Source organism: Colletotrichum abscissum (genome assembly GCF_030869225.1).
Source record: "Colletotrichum abscissum strain IMI 504890 chromosome Unknown Scaffold_53.1, whole genome shotgun sequence".
Classification (NCBI taxonomy): Eukaryota; Fungi; Ascomycota; class Sordariomycetes; order Glomerellales; family Glomerellaceae; genus Colletotrichum; species Colletotrichum abscissum.
In genome coordinates this window covers 225,009-237,071 of record NW_026850465.1, presented here as the reverse complement: position 1 = coordinate 237,071, position 12,063 = coordinate 225,009, and the positions used below count along the sequence as shown (strand labels likewise).

General features: G+C 54.9%; 3 protein-coding genes across 3 annotated transcripts; all 3 read left to right on the top strand.

Annotated features, from left to right (window-relative positions):
• Positions 1-384: 384 nt before the first annotated feature.
• Positions 385-1,236, top strand: CABS01_14378 (proteasome A-type and B-type; the record flags this gene model as incomplete). The annotated part of the gene is made up of 2 exons (XM_060547717.1): positions 385-488; positions 549-1,236. 2 exons carry the CDS (start codon positions 385-387, stop codon positions 1,234-1,236), a joined length of 792 nt encoding a protein of 263 aa, XP_060393424.1.
• Positions 1,237-4,333: 3,097 nt separating this feature from the next.
• On the top strand, positions 4,334-4,819 carry CABS01_14377 (uncharacterized protein; the record flags this gene model as incomplete). The annotated part of the gene is made up of 2 exons (XM_060547716.1): positions 4,334-4,410; positions 4,549-4,819. 2 exons carry the CDS (start codon positions 4,334-4,336, stop codon positions 4,817-4,819), a joined length of 348 nt encoding a protein of 115 aa, XP_060393423.1.
• A 6,055-nt stretch (positions 4,820-10,874) lies between these two features.
• On the top strand, positions 10,875-11,201 carry CABS01_14376 (uncharacterized protein; the record flags this gene model as incomplete). Its single annotated transcript, XM_060547715.1, has 1 exon — positions 10,875-11,201. A coding segment is annotated over one exon (327 nt), but the record flags the coding sequence as incomplete, so codon positions are not given.
• Positions 11,202-12,063: the final 862 nt, after the last annotated feature.

Here is a 12,063-nt window from a genome sequence, read left to right as displayed (position 1 = left end):
TCGCGTCTATTTGCTGGCAGCTGCACAGTGACGATACCTTGTCTTTAGTGGTATCTCCAAGCCTCCCCCAAATTTCCCATCTGAGAGCAGCCACATCCCTGCACAGCTCCTGCCATTCCTGAGCTGTTCTGTCTTAGTCATCAGGTGAGCTAGCTACCCCTGCCAACCACCACCACCCACCAAGCAAGGCTGCCAGCTTGACGCGTGCACCGGAGCACTCAGCAGTAGCAGCCTTGAACCTCAATCAAAGCGACGACGTCCCATCAACCCAACCCCACCAACGAACGAACCTCATCGAATTGACGATAACCACCCTTTTGACGACCGGCATATCCATCACGAACGATAACGAATAATCTCCATTTCCCTTCAGATACCGCAATCATGGCTATGTTCAGCCAAAATCCCCTGATGAACGGGCCCAACTACTCCTTCTCCGAGGCCCCCAAGACCGCCAACGGCGAGTTCAGACAGCACCGCTTCAACCCGTACGGAGCTCCTCTCGACCCTCCCATCGTACCCAAAAGCTAACCTACCCTGTGCTACAGCTACACGGACAACGGCGGTTCGACCCTCGCCATCGCCGGCGCCGACTTCGCCATCGTAGCCGGCGACACCCGTAGCACTTCCGGATACAGCATCAACTCCAGATACACACCCAAGGTCTTCAAGATCGGCGGCACCACCTCAACACAAGAAGATGCGACAATCATGCTCTCCGTCGTCGGTTTCGCTGCCGACGGCGAGGCCCTCAAGGACCGCCTCGATACCATCTGCAAGATCTACCGCTACCGCCACGGCAAGCCCATGAGCGTCACAGCCTGCGCGAAGCGTCTCTCGACGATCCTCTACCAGAAGCGCTTCTTCCCCTACTACGTCTACGCCATCCTCGGCGGCCTCGACGAGGAGGGCGTCGGCGCCGTCTTCTCCTACGACCCCGTCGGCAGTTACGAGAGAGAGCAGTCCCGCGCCGGCGGTGCCGCCGCCAGTTTGATCACACCGTTCCTCGACAACCAGGTCAACTTCAAGAACCAGTACGTGCCGGGCAGCGGTGTGGGTCACGAGCTGCAGGAGCGTCCCCGCGTTCCCCTGGAGCGCAAGGAGGCCGAGATTCTGGTCAAGGATGCGTTTGACGGAGCGGTCGAGAGACACATTGAGGTCGGTGACCACCTGCAAATGATGGTCATCACCAAGAACGGCATCGAGGAGGTCCTTCTCCCCTTGAAGAAGGATTAAAGATATGACGGGATTCTGGGAAAGTGTTGCGGTTTTGGGGGGGGGGGGGGGGCTAGGCAAGATGGAGGTGGAGCGCACACAACAAGAATAACAACCAAAAACGGCAAGGTGGGGGCGCGTGTCCTCCGAAAGAAAAGAAAAGAAAAAAAGGTGGGGGGGGTTGGGGGGGGGGGGGGGGGGGGGGGGGGGGGGGGGGGGGGTATTGTACAATACAGACAGGTAGCAATGCCAAAGAGGCACTTGTTCAGCTGATCAATCATTGTACGCGGTTCAAATTTCAGCCCGCGTGTTCACAGCAAACTAAAGTTCCTTTTGCAACTCGTGCGGGCGGTTCCCCCATGAATCCCATGCTGCGAGGCCATCTGGAAAATCTGGTAGGTCGCTCGCTCTGCCCCGGAACAAGCATGGGGGAAATAGAGGAATGCAGGCAGGGATATCTCATTTCGCCTCGCAGGACGCATCGGCTACCCAGGACGAACCGATGGTCTTTGACCCCTTTTCTGCTGCATGTGATGCCACACAGCTGGGCGGTATGCAATAGGCCATAGTCCAAGGGGGAGGAAGTCTAATAGGGACGAGTACGAATACGGAATGAATGGATCGGATGCTGCAATGTTCGAAATCCCCCCTTCCGAGAGCTCTCCTCCATTGCCGCTTGACATTGGGTGATATCTGGTGCTTTACTTCGCAAGACTTGCGTTCCTGGCACCAGCGAATCAGACGTAGTAAGTCCGCTTGGCTTTTCCGCGGTACATAGTGTTATTAGACGTGTGGCATTCTCCATCTCTCTCTCTCTCTCTCTCGCACTGCCATCCATACTTGGTAAGCTGGTCGTCTCGAGGAAAGCGAGCCCTTCCAAACGGGACTGTGACAGGTACCACCAGGCTCCAGGTTCCAGATCCAAGTCCAGGTGCAGGTTCCAGGAACGGCACTAAGCGCAGCAAGCGAGGGGCGGGCAGAAAGGAAGGGAAGGACATCGCGGACGGGTATTGGACGTTGGACAGCCCGTTCCTGTCAGACTACGGGCACGGGCTGGACCGAGTTAGCGAGGGCACGATGCACGAAAGCACGGAGGCTCTCTCGGAGAGGATCGCGGACGAGTTACCTTTGGAGCAAAGTGGCAAAGTACCGCGTACTCGGCGCCCGCCCCGTTTGAGATAACCGCCTGGTAGGGCCTGGCTTTGCCTCTGTCTGGCTGTCATCTAGGTATCTACACTATGGGTGTGCCTCTCTGGAGAGAGCACAGCCTCGCCATGGGGAGCCGGCTAGAGCCCCTTCCCCCGACCTGTGTGATCCGGAATATCGGTAGCGAAACGGTCTTAGACGCCCGAGGAAGCTAGGTATCACGGGGCAGCGGTAGGGCCGAGTCAATCGTATCATAGGGGCCTCCTGGAGATTCTAGAGCTTGGAGCTTTTGCCAGGGGGTTAGATGAACCAAAACCGCGAGCACCGAATAGCTTGGCGGGTGATGCTGAATAGTGACGGACACGCCTTTCATCGGGAAGCTGTTGTACGGGGTATCATTGGTAGCTTGAACGAAGCAAGACTGCAGCTTTCAATCCCCCCCGGCCTCACGACCAGCTGACCCGCGCCGGGTCTGGCGGGGAGGCCATCCGAGCAGATGAGCTCTCTACTTTTTCTTGCCTGTCATTGCCACAATTGTACGATACAAGGTTATTGGAGTCTCAAGCTACTTTACTGTACAACTGTACAGTACTACGGGACCGCCTAGGGCTGGAAGGCGGGCTACTGACAGCTAACGTCGAACAACTGATTCGTAATCTAGCATAAGCTTCTCCTCTTCAGACGCAATGCCCCAGAGAGTTTCGAGATGCGATCGTCGTCGGAAGCTTACTCTCCAAAGGTGTCCTCATAACCCCACCACCACCACCACTACCTACAAAGCCACCAGGCACCGCCGAAAATCTCAGCTTCCAACAAAACGGGTGGTCTGTTTGCCACTGGAGACGTATGCTGATCCTCCGGTGGTAAAGAAGGGACGGACCATGTGCCAGTACGTCGCAGGCCTGGAGAGCTGAACCCTTGTTGCATTGCCGATGAGCATTGCAGGGAATCTTTCGTCTTGATACGACTTGGACAGGCTTGAGCTTGAAAAGAGGCGTGTCAACCCAAGACGGGAAAAAAGCATCTTATCTTCGGTCCATGCCGATTGTGGAGAGGATGCCGATACGACGGTATTCGAGAGGTATTTGGTTAGTTCTCGGCAGATCAGGGGATTTGCCATCTCGAGAATAGCCATTACCCGGGATTACGTCAGGCACACTGCAATTTCTAGTTGAGATGAGTTTATATGGAAACATCAAATGGTCGTTGTAAATCGTCGTCAATCGTCGTCAGACGTGCATGGGATGTACAGATAATCGTTGCGTATTTGGGCTAGACGTGGCTGATGTTGCATCTGCTGTGTGGCTTGTAACAGCAAGGGTCGTTGATGTGGTTGCACACACTTGCATCATCGTCCAGGGCCTCGGAGATAGCTCCTCCAACGATATCAAGTCTGCTACTGCGCAGCCGGGGAGTCTCAAGTTTGCTAGGCGCTAGGCTGGTAGACATGGACCACCTGGCGAACGACATCGCACACAATCCTCTGAAGCGACAGATTGTGCGTCGCCACCGCGGCGCACGGTCGAGACCAAGTCAGATGGCGATGCACAGAACTGCCAAAGTCGTTAATCCAAGTCGAAGTCCAGTGACAAGTGCAGAACTCAATGGCTTTAGACGACAGCCTCTGTAGCTCGGGCATTTTGAACCGAACAAGCACTGACGCTGAAAGCTGTCGGCCCGACTGCACTAAGCGGAATATGGTTCTGGTTGCGAAGAAACGAGGCTGCGACTTTTGAAGTAGAAGACCGCAATTGCGTGTCCTGCGTCCGAGGGTCAAATTATATGTCAAGGCGATGTCACCTGTATGTTGTTGTCTCGAATAGCTGCTTCTCTCCATGCAGCCGCGGCGACTGGCCAAGCGTCCAAGTGCCTCACTTACCATATCAGCGAGAGGGAGTGCTGAGTTTGAGCCGCCTTGTCACCAGCGACTTTGGCTGATCATCGTTTGAGGCTGCTCTGTGTTGTCATCGACATGGGATATGCCGCTGCACCGTCTTCGAGTGACGGATTTCAAACCAACCACTGGCACCTCTCCAACAAGTTGATGAGGTAATGCGGCGCCAAGATGATTGCGGAACGTAGCGACTTCATTACCGGTAGTCTCTCGGTCGAATGCCGTTCTCCTTTCATGTGCACCGGGCCACTGTAGACTGCATTAGCTAACTCATTTGTGTCCCGTAACGGCAGACTAGCCGCGGAGAAAGCTGCCAGACCAGCCTTAGCGGCTGAAGACAAGGCGCCGTGCCGTGACGGCGAGGTACCGTGTATCTGTGCGACCGGGCGTCTGGCGCCCTTGGTGCTGGTCTTCAATGAAGCTGTGAGCCGGCCAGGCCTTCGAATGTCTGATGCGCTCGGCAATGTGGGCGTTTTCTTCTCAAGGCATCAATGGCTCGCGCAAGTACACCTGAAGTGCCTGGCTATCAGTGGAAGGCCGTATCATGTCCGGGTAGGTTATTGACCATGGCACGCCGCACGCATGGCACTTCGGGTGGCATGTTTCCGGGGTCGGGGTGCAAAAAGAACCCTCAATTGTACTGCTTCGACGGGTTCTAGCCATGTGTGCCATGATCTCACCCCCGGATCATAATGTGGTAGCAGTGACGATTCTCGGAGGATGCGTGCCACATGCAACGCAGATCTCGGTGCGGATGGGGTAAAGGATCGGCGCCGGTCAAGCTGGAGCCTTGGTCAGTTGTGGCGAAACTCCGACCGGCAAGCCGCAATACTCGGCCGCGCGGTGTCTCTGGCGTCAAACGGCAGTTTGGCATGCTCGCATCCTTGGACGGCGTGCGCCGTGGACATTTTCTGCTTTGTTTTTGCTCATTTCCACCTCCGGCGGCCCCGATTTCCTGGTAAACCCTTTCGAAGCATATTGCGATGATCCGGTGGATGATTGGATCTCGGCCAAGTAGTGACAGATGTGAGTGCAGGTTGTGTACAATATACAAGTAGCGACTTGGCCCGGAGAGGAACTTCCGGCTGTCACAAGTCTGGATAGCTGCACTAGAGTTGCCACGATTGATTGGACCCAGATGGTTGCGGTGGACGGGTAAGGGTCCTGCTGCTCAGGCACAGGGTTCGGGCGATGACTCGGGCTGTCGGGGTTGGCGCCGGAGAGGTATTTCGAAGTGAAAGCAACGATGAGATTGGACAATTGCTTGACGGGTGAATGGCTGCGAGCACCGTAAGAAAGCTTCCCAACAAGCTTGAGACAGGCCTTTTTGCCACAAGCATTCGAGATGGGTGCGGGAGAAGCAAAAATGCAGCCGCTGCAGGCTTTCGGCTTGCCAGTCGGCGTCAATGAAGGGATCAGGCCTGCTAGAGAGGAGAGGAGGAGACCTTCAAGGGCAGTGGGGGGGAGGGGGGACGCAATGCAAGTGGAGGTCTGAAAAAAATCGAAAAGTTTGGAGAATCCCATGTTGACGGTGCCGTCAAAATTTGGCGCGGCGGCTTTGGTTGCAAGAGATTTCGGGTAAGGAGACCGGGGGGGGGGGGGGGGGGGGCGGGGGGGGGGGGGGGGGGGGGGGGTGGGGGTGAGGTGGGAGGGGGGGGGGGGGGGGTGGTGGTGGGGTGTGGGGGGCAGTGGGGGGGGTGGTGGGGGGGGTGGGGGGGGTTGGGGGGGGGGGGGGGGGGGGGGGGGGGGGGGGGGTGAGTACCTTCACGAGTACATCCGCAGGTACCTGCTCTATACGGTACAAGGCACGTATCCAAAGTTCCCTACCTTACCTATGAGGTAAGTAGTCTTCAATGTCACAGCAAGCAGACTGGAGCAATACTTCAAGGAGGAAGGAGCGGAGAGACATGAGGCAAGGCAGGCGAGGCGAGACAAATGATAGTTGGAACCGGGAGGAAAGGAGGAACAAGGCAAAAAAGTAGGGACAAACTTGGCCAACTCAGCTTACCTATGGAAAGTGCCTATCCGTAAGGTGAGGTAGCCAAGACAATGCAATCAAGCGCAGATGGCCCCCAAACTCAAAGGGATCCCCCTATCTGTGAACGCGACCTTATTCCCATTTGGTCCAATAGAATACCCAATCGTACATCGAGTTGTTGGACCCTGAAAACCACTTGTGAAGCTGAGTCCATGTCAAGCAAGGCTAGAGAGAAAGAGAGAGAGAGACAGAGATACCTTACGTCTCGGAGGGTGAACTCGCAGTTCGCAAATTGGCATTACTCGGCGACACTCCGGCAAGAGACCGAGCTCCTCAAGACAGAGTTTTTCCAATGCTCCAAGTCTCCATCTCATGGAGTCATGATGCTTGGACCCTTGGAGTGGAAGGTGGAAGGGGAACAAGAACCAGCGGAGATGGACTTGCACACTTGCGTCAAATGTCACCGTGCAGTTCTTTCCTTGGCCTTGAACCCTCCAAGTTGGAGCGTAGGACAGAATAGCGGGGATGGGTGGGGTTCTATCCAGACCGATTTCCCACTGTAGGCGAGGCGACAGATGCGCATTGTGGTCGGTGTCGGATCAGTCACCATCACCTCAGACTTCACTGTGAAAGCTTCCCGTTTCCGCCGCGGACCCTGTCCGCAACTCCAGCCTCCTCCTCATCTCACTTCTCCACCACTTCCCCCTTCCACTTGGGATGTCCACACTTCGGCTTCCGTCCAAACCGCCAAATCGCTCAGACATACGACTGCCGCCGGCTCACTATGGCATCCGACCGCGTCAAGCACGCTGACAAGTGACAGTGGACTGGACGTGGGGTGAACCGCGCGGTCTCCATACTACCTACCACCACCTGCACATACAATCGCGATTCGCGATTGAATCACGGCTACAGCCTACTGGTCAGCGGCACAAACGCCGTGCCCCATATTGCTGCAAATCTTTACTCCAAGACTCCAACGTCTCGATGATCTCGTTACTCCCGACTCGTCGCACACTCTCCGGCGCGATGGAGTTGTCTGGTCCCCCAATTCCTCCATCGTTGTCCGTCGCTGGCACTGTATGAGTCGAGTCCACTTGTTCATCTACAATACTCCGACGACTCAACGTCTCCAACTGAGGCATACTCGGCCTACCTAGTCCTCGATGGCCACTTCCAGCCTTCCACTCGATACTCCAGCTCCAGCGTTGGCCCAGTCCTCGCGCATTCCGCTTCCTCTCTTCTCTTCATCTATCAAGCTTTCGTAGCATGGCTTCCATCAACGATTGTGATATTCGACAGTGTTCATCGATGTTTGTACCACCTTTGCCCCAAGCACGTGGATTCGGACGCTTGGCCAGCTTGTCTAGCTTGTCTTATTACAATTTACTACTGCCGTTGGCGAGCCGGAGAAACAACTTGGGGGCTGTGGAATGATCAGACCACCGATGGGCCGAGGCCCCGCGGTGACCTACAGGCCTCTCTTGCCTGGAGATCATCCAGATGAGCGTGTTACAACTTACGGGCTGTCTGGGTAAGGGGAGAATGGTCTAGACCACCGGTCTCCCCGCACAATGGCTCCCTCATGCGGCTCACAGCCAACCCAACTCACGCTGCAATTTGAGCCTCTCACAGTCTTAGCGCGACGCTTTCCAAGTCTGATTCCCTTTGTTACTGGATGAGCCTGCAGCCTGGGGCATTGGACGGGAGGAGTACGGATTTCTCGATGCAGCCCTCGATCCACAGCGGATGAAGGAATCTGCCAGACATCTCGATCTCTTTCACGCCCTTGTCCTCGACCACTCCAATGTTTCGCGCTGGCAGTTTTAAGGCGTCTGCGTTTTCGACAGCCGACTGATGCCTGGACACACTACAGCAAGGCCTTGGCTGAAAAGGGGTGATGTTCCGGCACCGATGGGAGAGACTGGCCTGCGATGCTTCAGGGCAGATTCCTGCAAGCGCGGCACCGAACATATTTCAAAGATGGAAGGGTTACTGAATTTGCTGGGACTGGTATGGTCATATACGTCATGACTTTCCAAAGGCGCGATGGCGAATTTCGGCGAGCCGTTGACTCTGGGTAAACGATCACTGAGCCAGTAGGCCTCACAGGCCTTATTACAAATTGCCATGCTGTGAGGCAGAAATGAGACACAATACTATCCTCCAAGCCTCATACCGATGTAGCTTGGTTAGATGGGATGGGTCTCGCCAACACAAATGCTGTACGGATCCATAGGCATGTTAGGCGCACGTTTTCTCGAGCCACTCCACCGCCGATGCTGGATAGCTCACTCTCAGGATTACCTACACCTACCTGCTATTGGCCTCGGAAGCGCATAGCCGCCCCCAGATCACCAGTTGAGCACGTTGCTGTTACCCGAACTCAAGTCAGTTAGATGCGAGGGTGAGGTTACGGCAAAATAAAGCTCAAACCCAATTGGGCAAAGCTGGAGATGTACTACGTAGGGCGAAGTTGGAGGACTGGACCGGGAGATGTGGTTGTGAGCTCCAGTAACAGCAGCCCGATGCTTCCTTTTTCCTCTTGGACTAGGTGCTGTTACTCTGTACGAATAACGCATGATGCCGTGTCGCAGCTGTGCATCAGCAGTACCCAACGCCCAAACTCACAAGCCTAACAGCGAAGAAAAAGCAATGAAAAGCAGGCAATGATCTGGGAAAGGGTCTCGAGGATTCCGATGTTTTGCTGCGTTTATGGACAACAGGGGGTTGATCAGCTATTGATAGTACACAGCTGCGAATGCGATGCCTATCAGTCAGGTATCCGCCACCCGGCCTGGCACGCCTTGTTTAGAATTTGAGGCTAGCGATCCATCAAGTGATGGGGAAAAGCCAACGTCAGTCAAGAAGAAGGCGCCAAAGCAGGAAGACAAAAAAGTTTGAATTGCAGGGAGCAGCACATGGAGCTCAAGGAGATACGACGTACGTACGAAGTGGTAGCGGGAGCGATTGTACCTGCCCCCTGTACTCTTGATGTACCGCGCCGAGTACCCCAAGCGATACGTACCGGGAGGCGACTTTGGGTGACTGAAGGAGGCCCAGGACCAATGTGGCTGGGCGTCCGGGCCAGACACGGGACTAACAAGACACCAAGACCAGAGCGAGATCGAACGAGTGGGCGAGCAAGCGCGGTCCCTGTCTCTCGTTCTTGTTTTCTGGGGCTCTTGTTCTTTCCTCCCCCATCCCCTTGCACTTTTCCTTTGAAAGTAACCTTGGATTTTCAACATACTGTAAACAGTCGGCAGGCAGGCAGGCAAGCTGAGCAGATCAAGTCGGCACGTTGTAGTACTTGGCAGCAGGAAGAAAACCTACTAGCACGAGGGAGAAGCGTGGAGGTACTTTAGCCACAGACCACAGGCCACAGTACCTTACCTCATTCTACTGCGTACCTTCTCGCGCTTTCACTTGCTACTTGCTACTTGGCTACGTACTCGGACACAGATTGCTTCCCTTCCTGACTCTGTGTCTGGAAAGTGGCTCGGCGGGTCGAGTGGCGAAATGCAAGACTGGGTCGCTCTCCATCGGATTCCTCCACCTGCCGCCCTGCTCGTCTCTTGTGTTGTTTGTCGCTGCTCTACTCTTGTCACTCTGTTCTGCAACGTCTGCTCTGCACCTCGCTCTCTCGTTTCCATTAGCCCTTTTGTCTCTGTCTTCGAGGTCTCCATCTGTACCAGGGTTGTCTCATACTTGGTCAGTCTGTCGATACCTGTATTACTATGTTCATATCCCCATTGAGCTACAAGTGTATGGATCAAGTAAGGTGCCTTGATAGGCGGATATTTTGCTTTCTCTCTCTCTCTCTCTCTCTCTCTCTCTTACACATCATTCTCCCTCTCTGTGTCTCTCTTCCTCGCTCTCTGCAATTTCTCGATTGATTGTGATTCGGTAGCTCTCGTGCTTAAGTGCCCATACCGTCGTATTCATCATGAGAACAAGACTTCCATCTACAAGTCCATCCCTGTTGACACAAGGCGACAAGCTACTTTCGTCTAGTTTAGTTCGTGGCCCGGCCAAGTGGGAGGGCCACCCGACCACATCTGTGTCCCTTGCACATCTCAGAGCGGCAGCCAAGAACCGAAGAAAAAAATCCCATCTTTCTTCATCCAATTTGATGCTACTGGTTCCAGAACGGGCACCTGGCCATGCACATCAGTTCGTTCCCACATCATGGATGCTCCCCTTACCCGCATCGCCTCTTCTACCGCCACCCCTCCCTACGGTGTGAGGTGTATGCCTTTTTTCTCTTCCTCCTCCTCCTCCTCAATTCCCATCCCTCCTTTCTCTTCCCCATTCCATCTGGGCTGAACTGGCCAGGACTGAGAGCGAGACCTTCTACCTACGACCTAGTATAGTGCCTCTGTGCCTCTGTGCCTCTGTGTCTCTGTGCCTCTCTCTCTCTCTCAACCTCTCTCACTCTCTCTTTCGCACACACATACACATACACTTACACTCACACGCCTCTCGCCTCTAAACCCACCCCTCCTCGAACGCCACTTAACCCACTGTCTGGCCCGGTCGTTTCCCTCTCGCCTTACCCGTCGCTCACCCAGACTCGACCTTCGACTCGTCCTGTCTTCTCTCTCACAACTGCCTCGGTGTAGTGTAGTCGGGCGGTCCTCTCTCGCTCATCAGCACTGCCATCTCGGCCTCTTCTTCGTGATATCTTTGAAAAGAAAAGGTGCGACGCATACACTACGACAACAACGGACGCATAGCGGCGAAGTGGTTGCCGCCTACATCTCGGAGCTCTCCTCAAGTCGGCCAACGGCGCAATCTTGGAACCCACCTCCAGTGCTCCAGCACCTCCTCGACAGCTCCCCCGAGCTCGAAACTGTGGGCATTATCCTGCGCCATCTACTCTACTTCAGTACGTGCGTTTCTGGCATCCCACAACTTCTCCAACGTTTTCTCTCAAACCCCTACGCCTCAGTCGCCGCTTGCCCATAGCTTTCTTATTGCTCAACAAGTAACTAGGATTCCGAGAGCCTCCACATTTAGCTTGCTTGTGCAAGATACCCGGCCCTTGGGTTTTGGCCACCATCCTGTCGGTAACTCGTCACCTTCCTTGTGCTGCTATTCCACGCCTTTCTCTTTTTACTGCCCGGATCTCATGATAGCCGTTTCCTTCCTTCTTCCATAAATATCATTGGGCGTTGGGAGAAGAAGCACTCTTAGTGTCTCCTTCATCACGCAGCTACCACAGCAACCTCTAACTGGTACGCCAGGACTATTCTGTCTAAACCCTCGCTTACGTTGACTTGGTCTTTTTCAACCGGTCGAGTCTCGTCTTGCCACTGGGGGCTTCTCAGTCGTCGACTCTCCATACTTCTTCATTCTCTTGAATCGCACTGGATTGGACGTCCTCTGCTGCACGGCATCACATCGTCACCTTAACGTGTATTCATCCTACCATCAAGTCCTGAGCTCGCATTCGTCTTACATCATTGGACTCGTAACTCGTAGAACATCCATCTACCAGTACAGCAACAACCCCTGCGTCGGCGCCCCGAAGTTCAGGTAAGAGACAGCCCTCGTTTAGTGGCAACCGCACCATACTGAAGCGGCACCTCTCCACACGATGTACATGCCTGGAGTTCCCTAACCTAGCCCCTCGCGTCTCGTTTCTTCGTCCTTCCCGTCATCTTCGGCAGCTCCCCCTCCATCACCCTGGTACCAAAGACTACGCAGCCCCCCCTGCTTCGGGCTCTTCTCTGCATTAGTATTGGACGCCCAGACGAGCTGATCGCCTTCTAGGAATTTCATTGAGCCACACATCGCACGCGCTCCTTCCTGAGCAGGGTTAACTGCC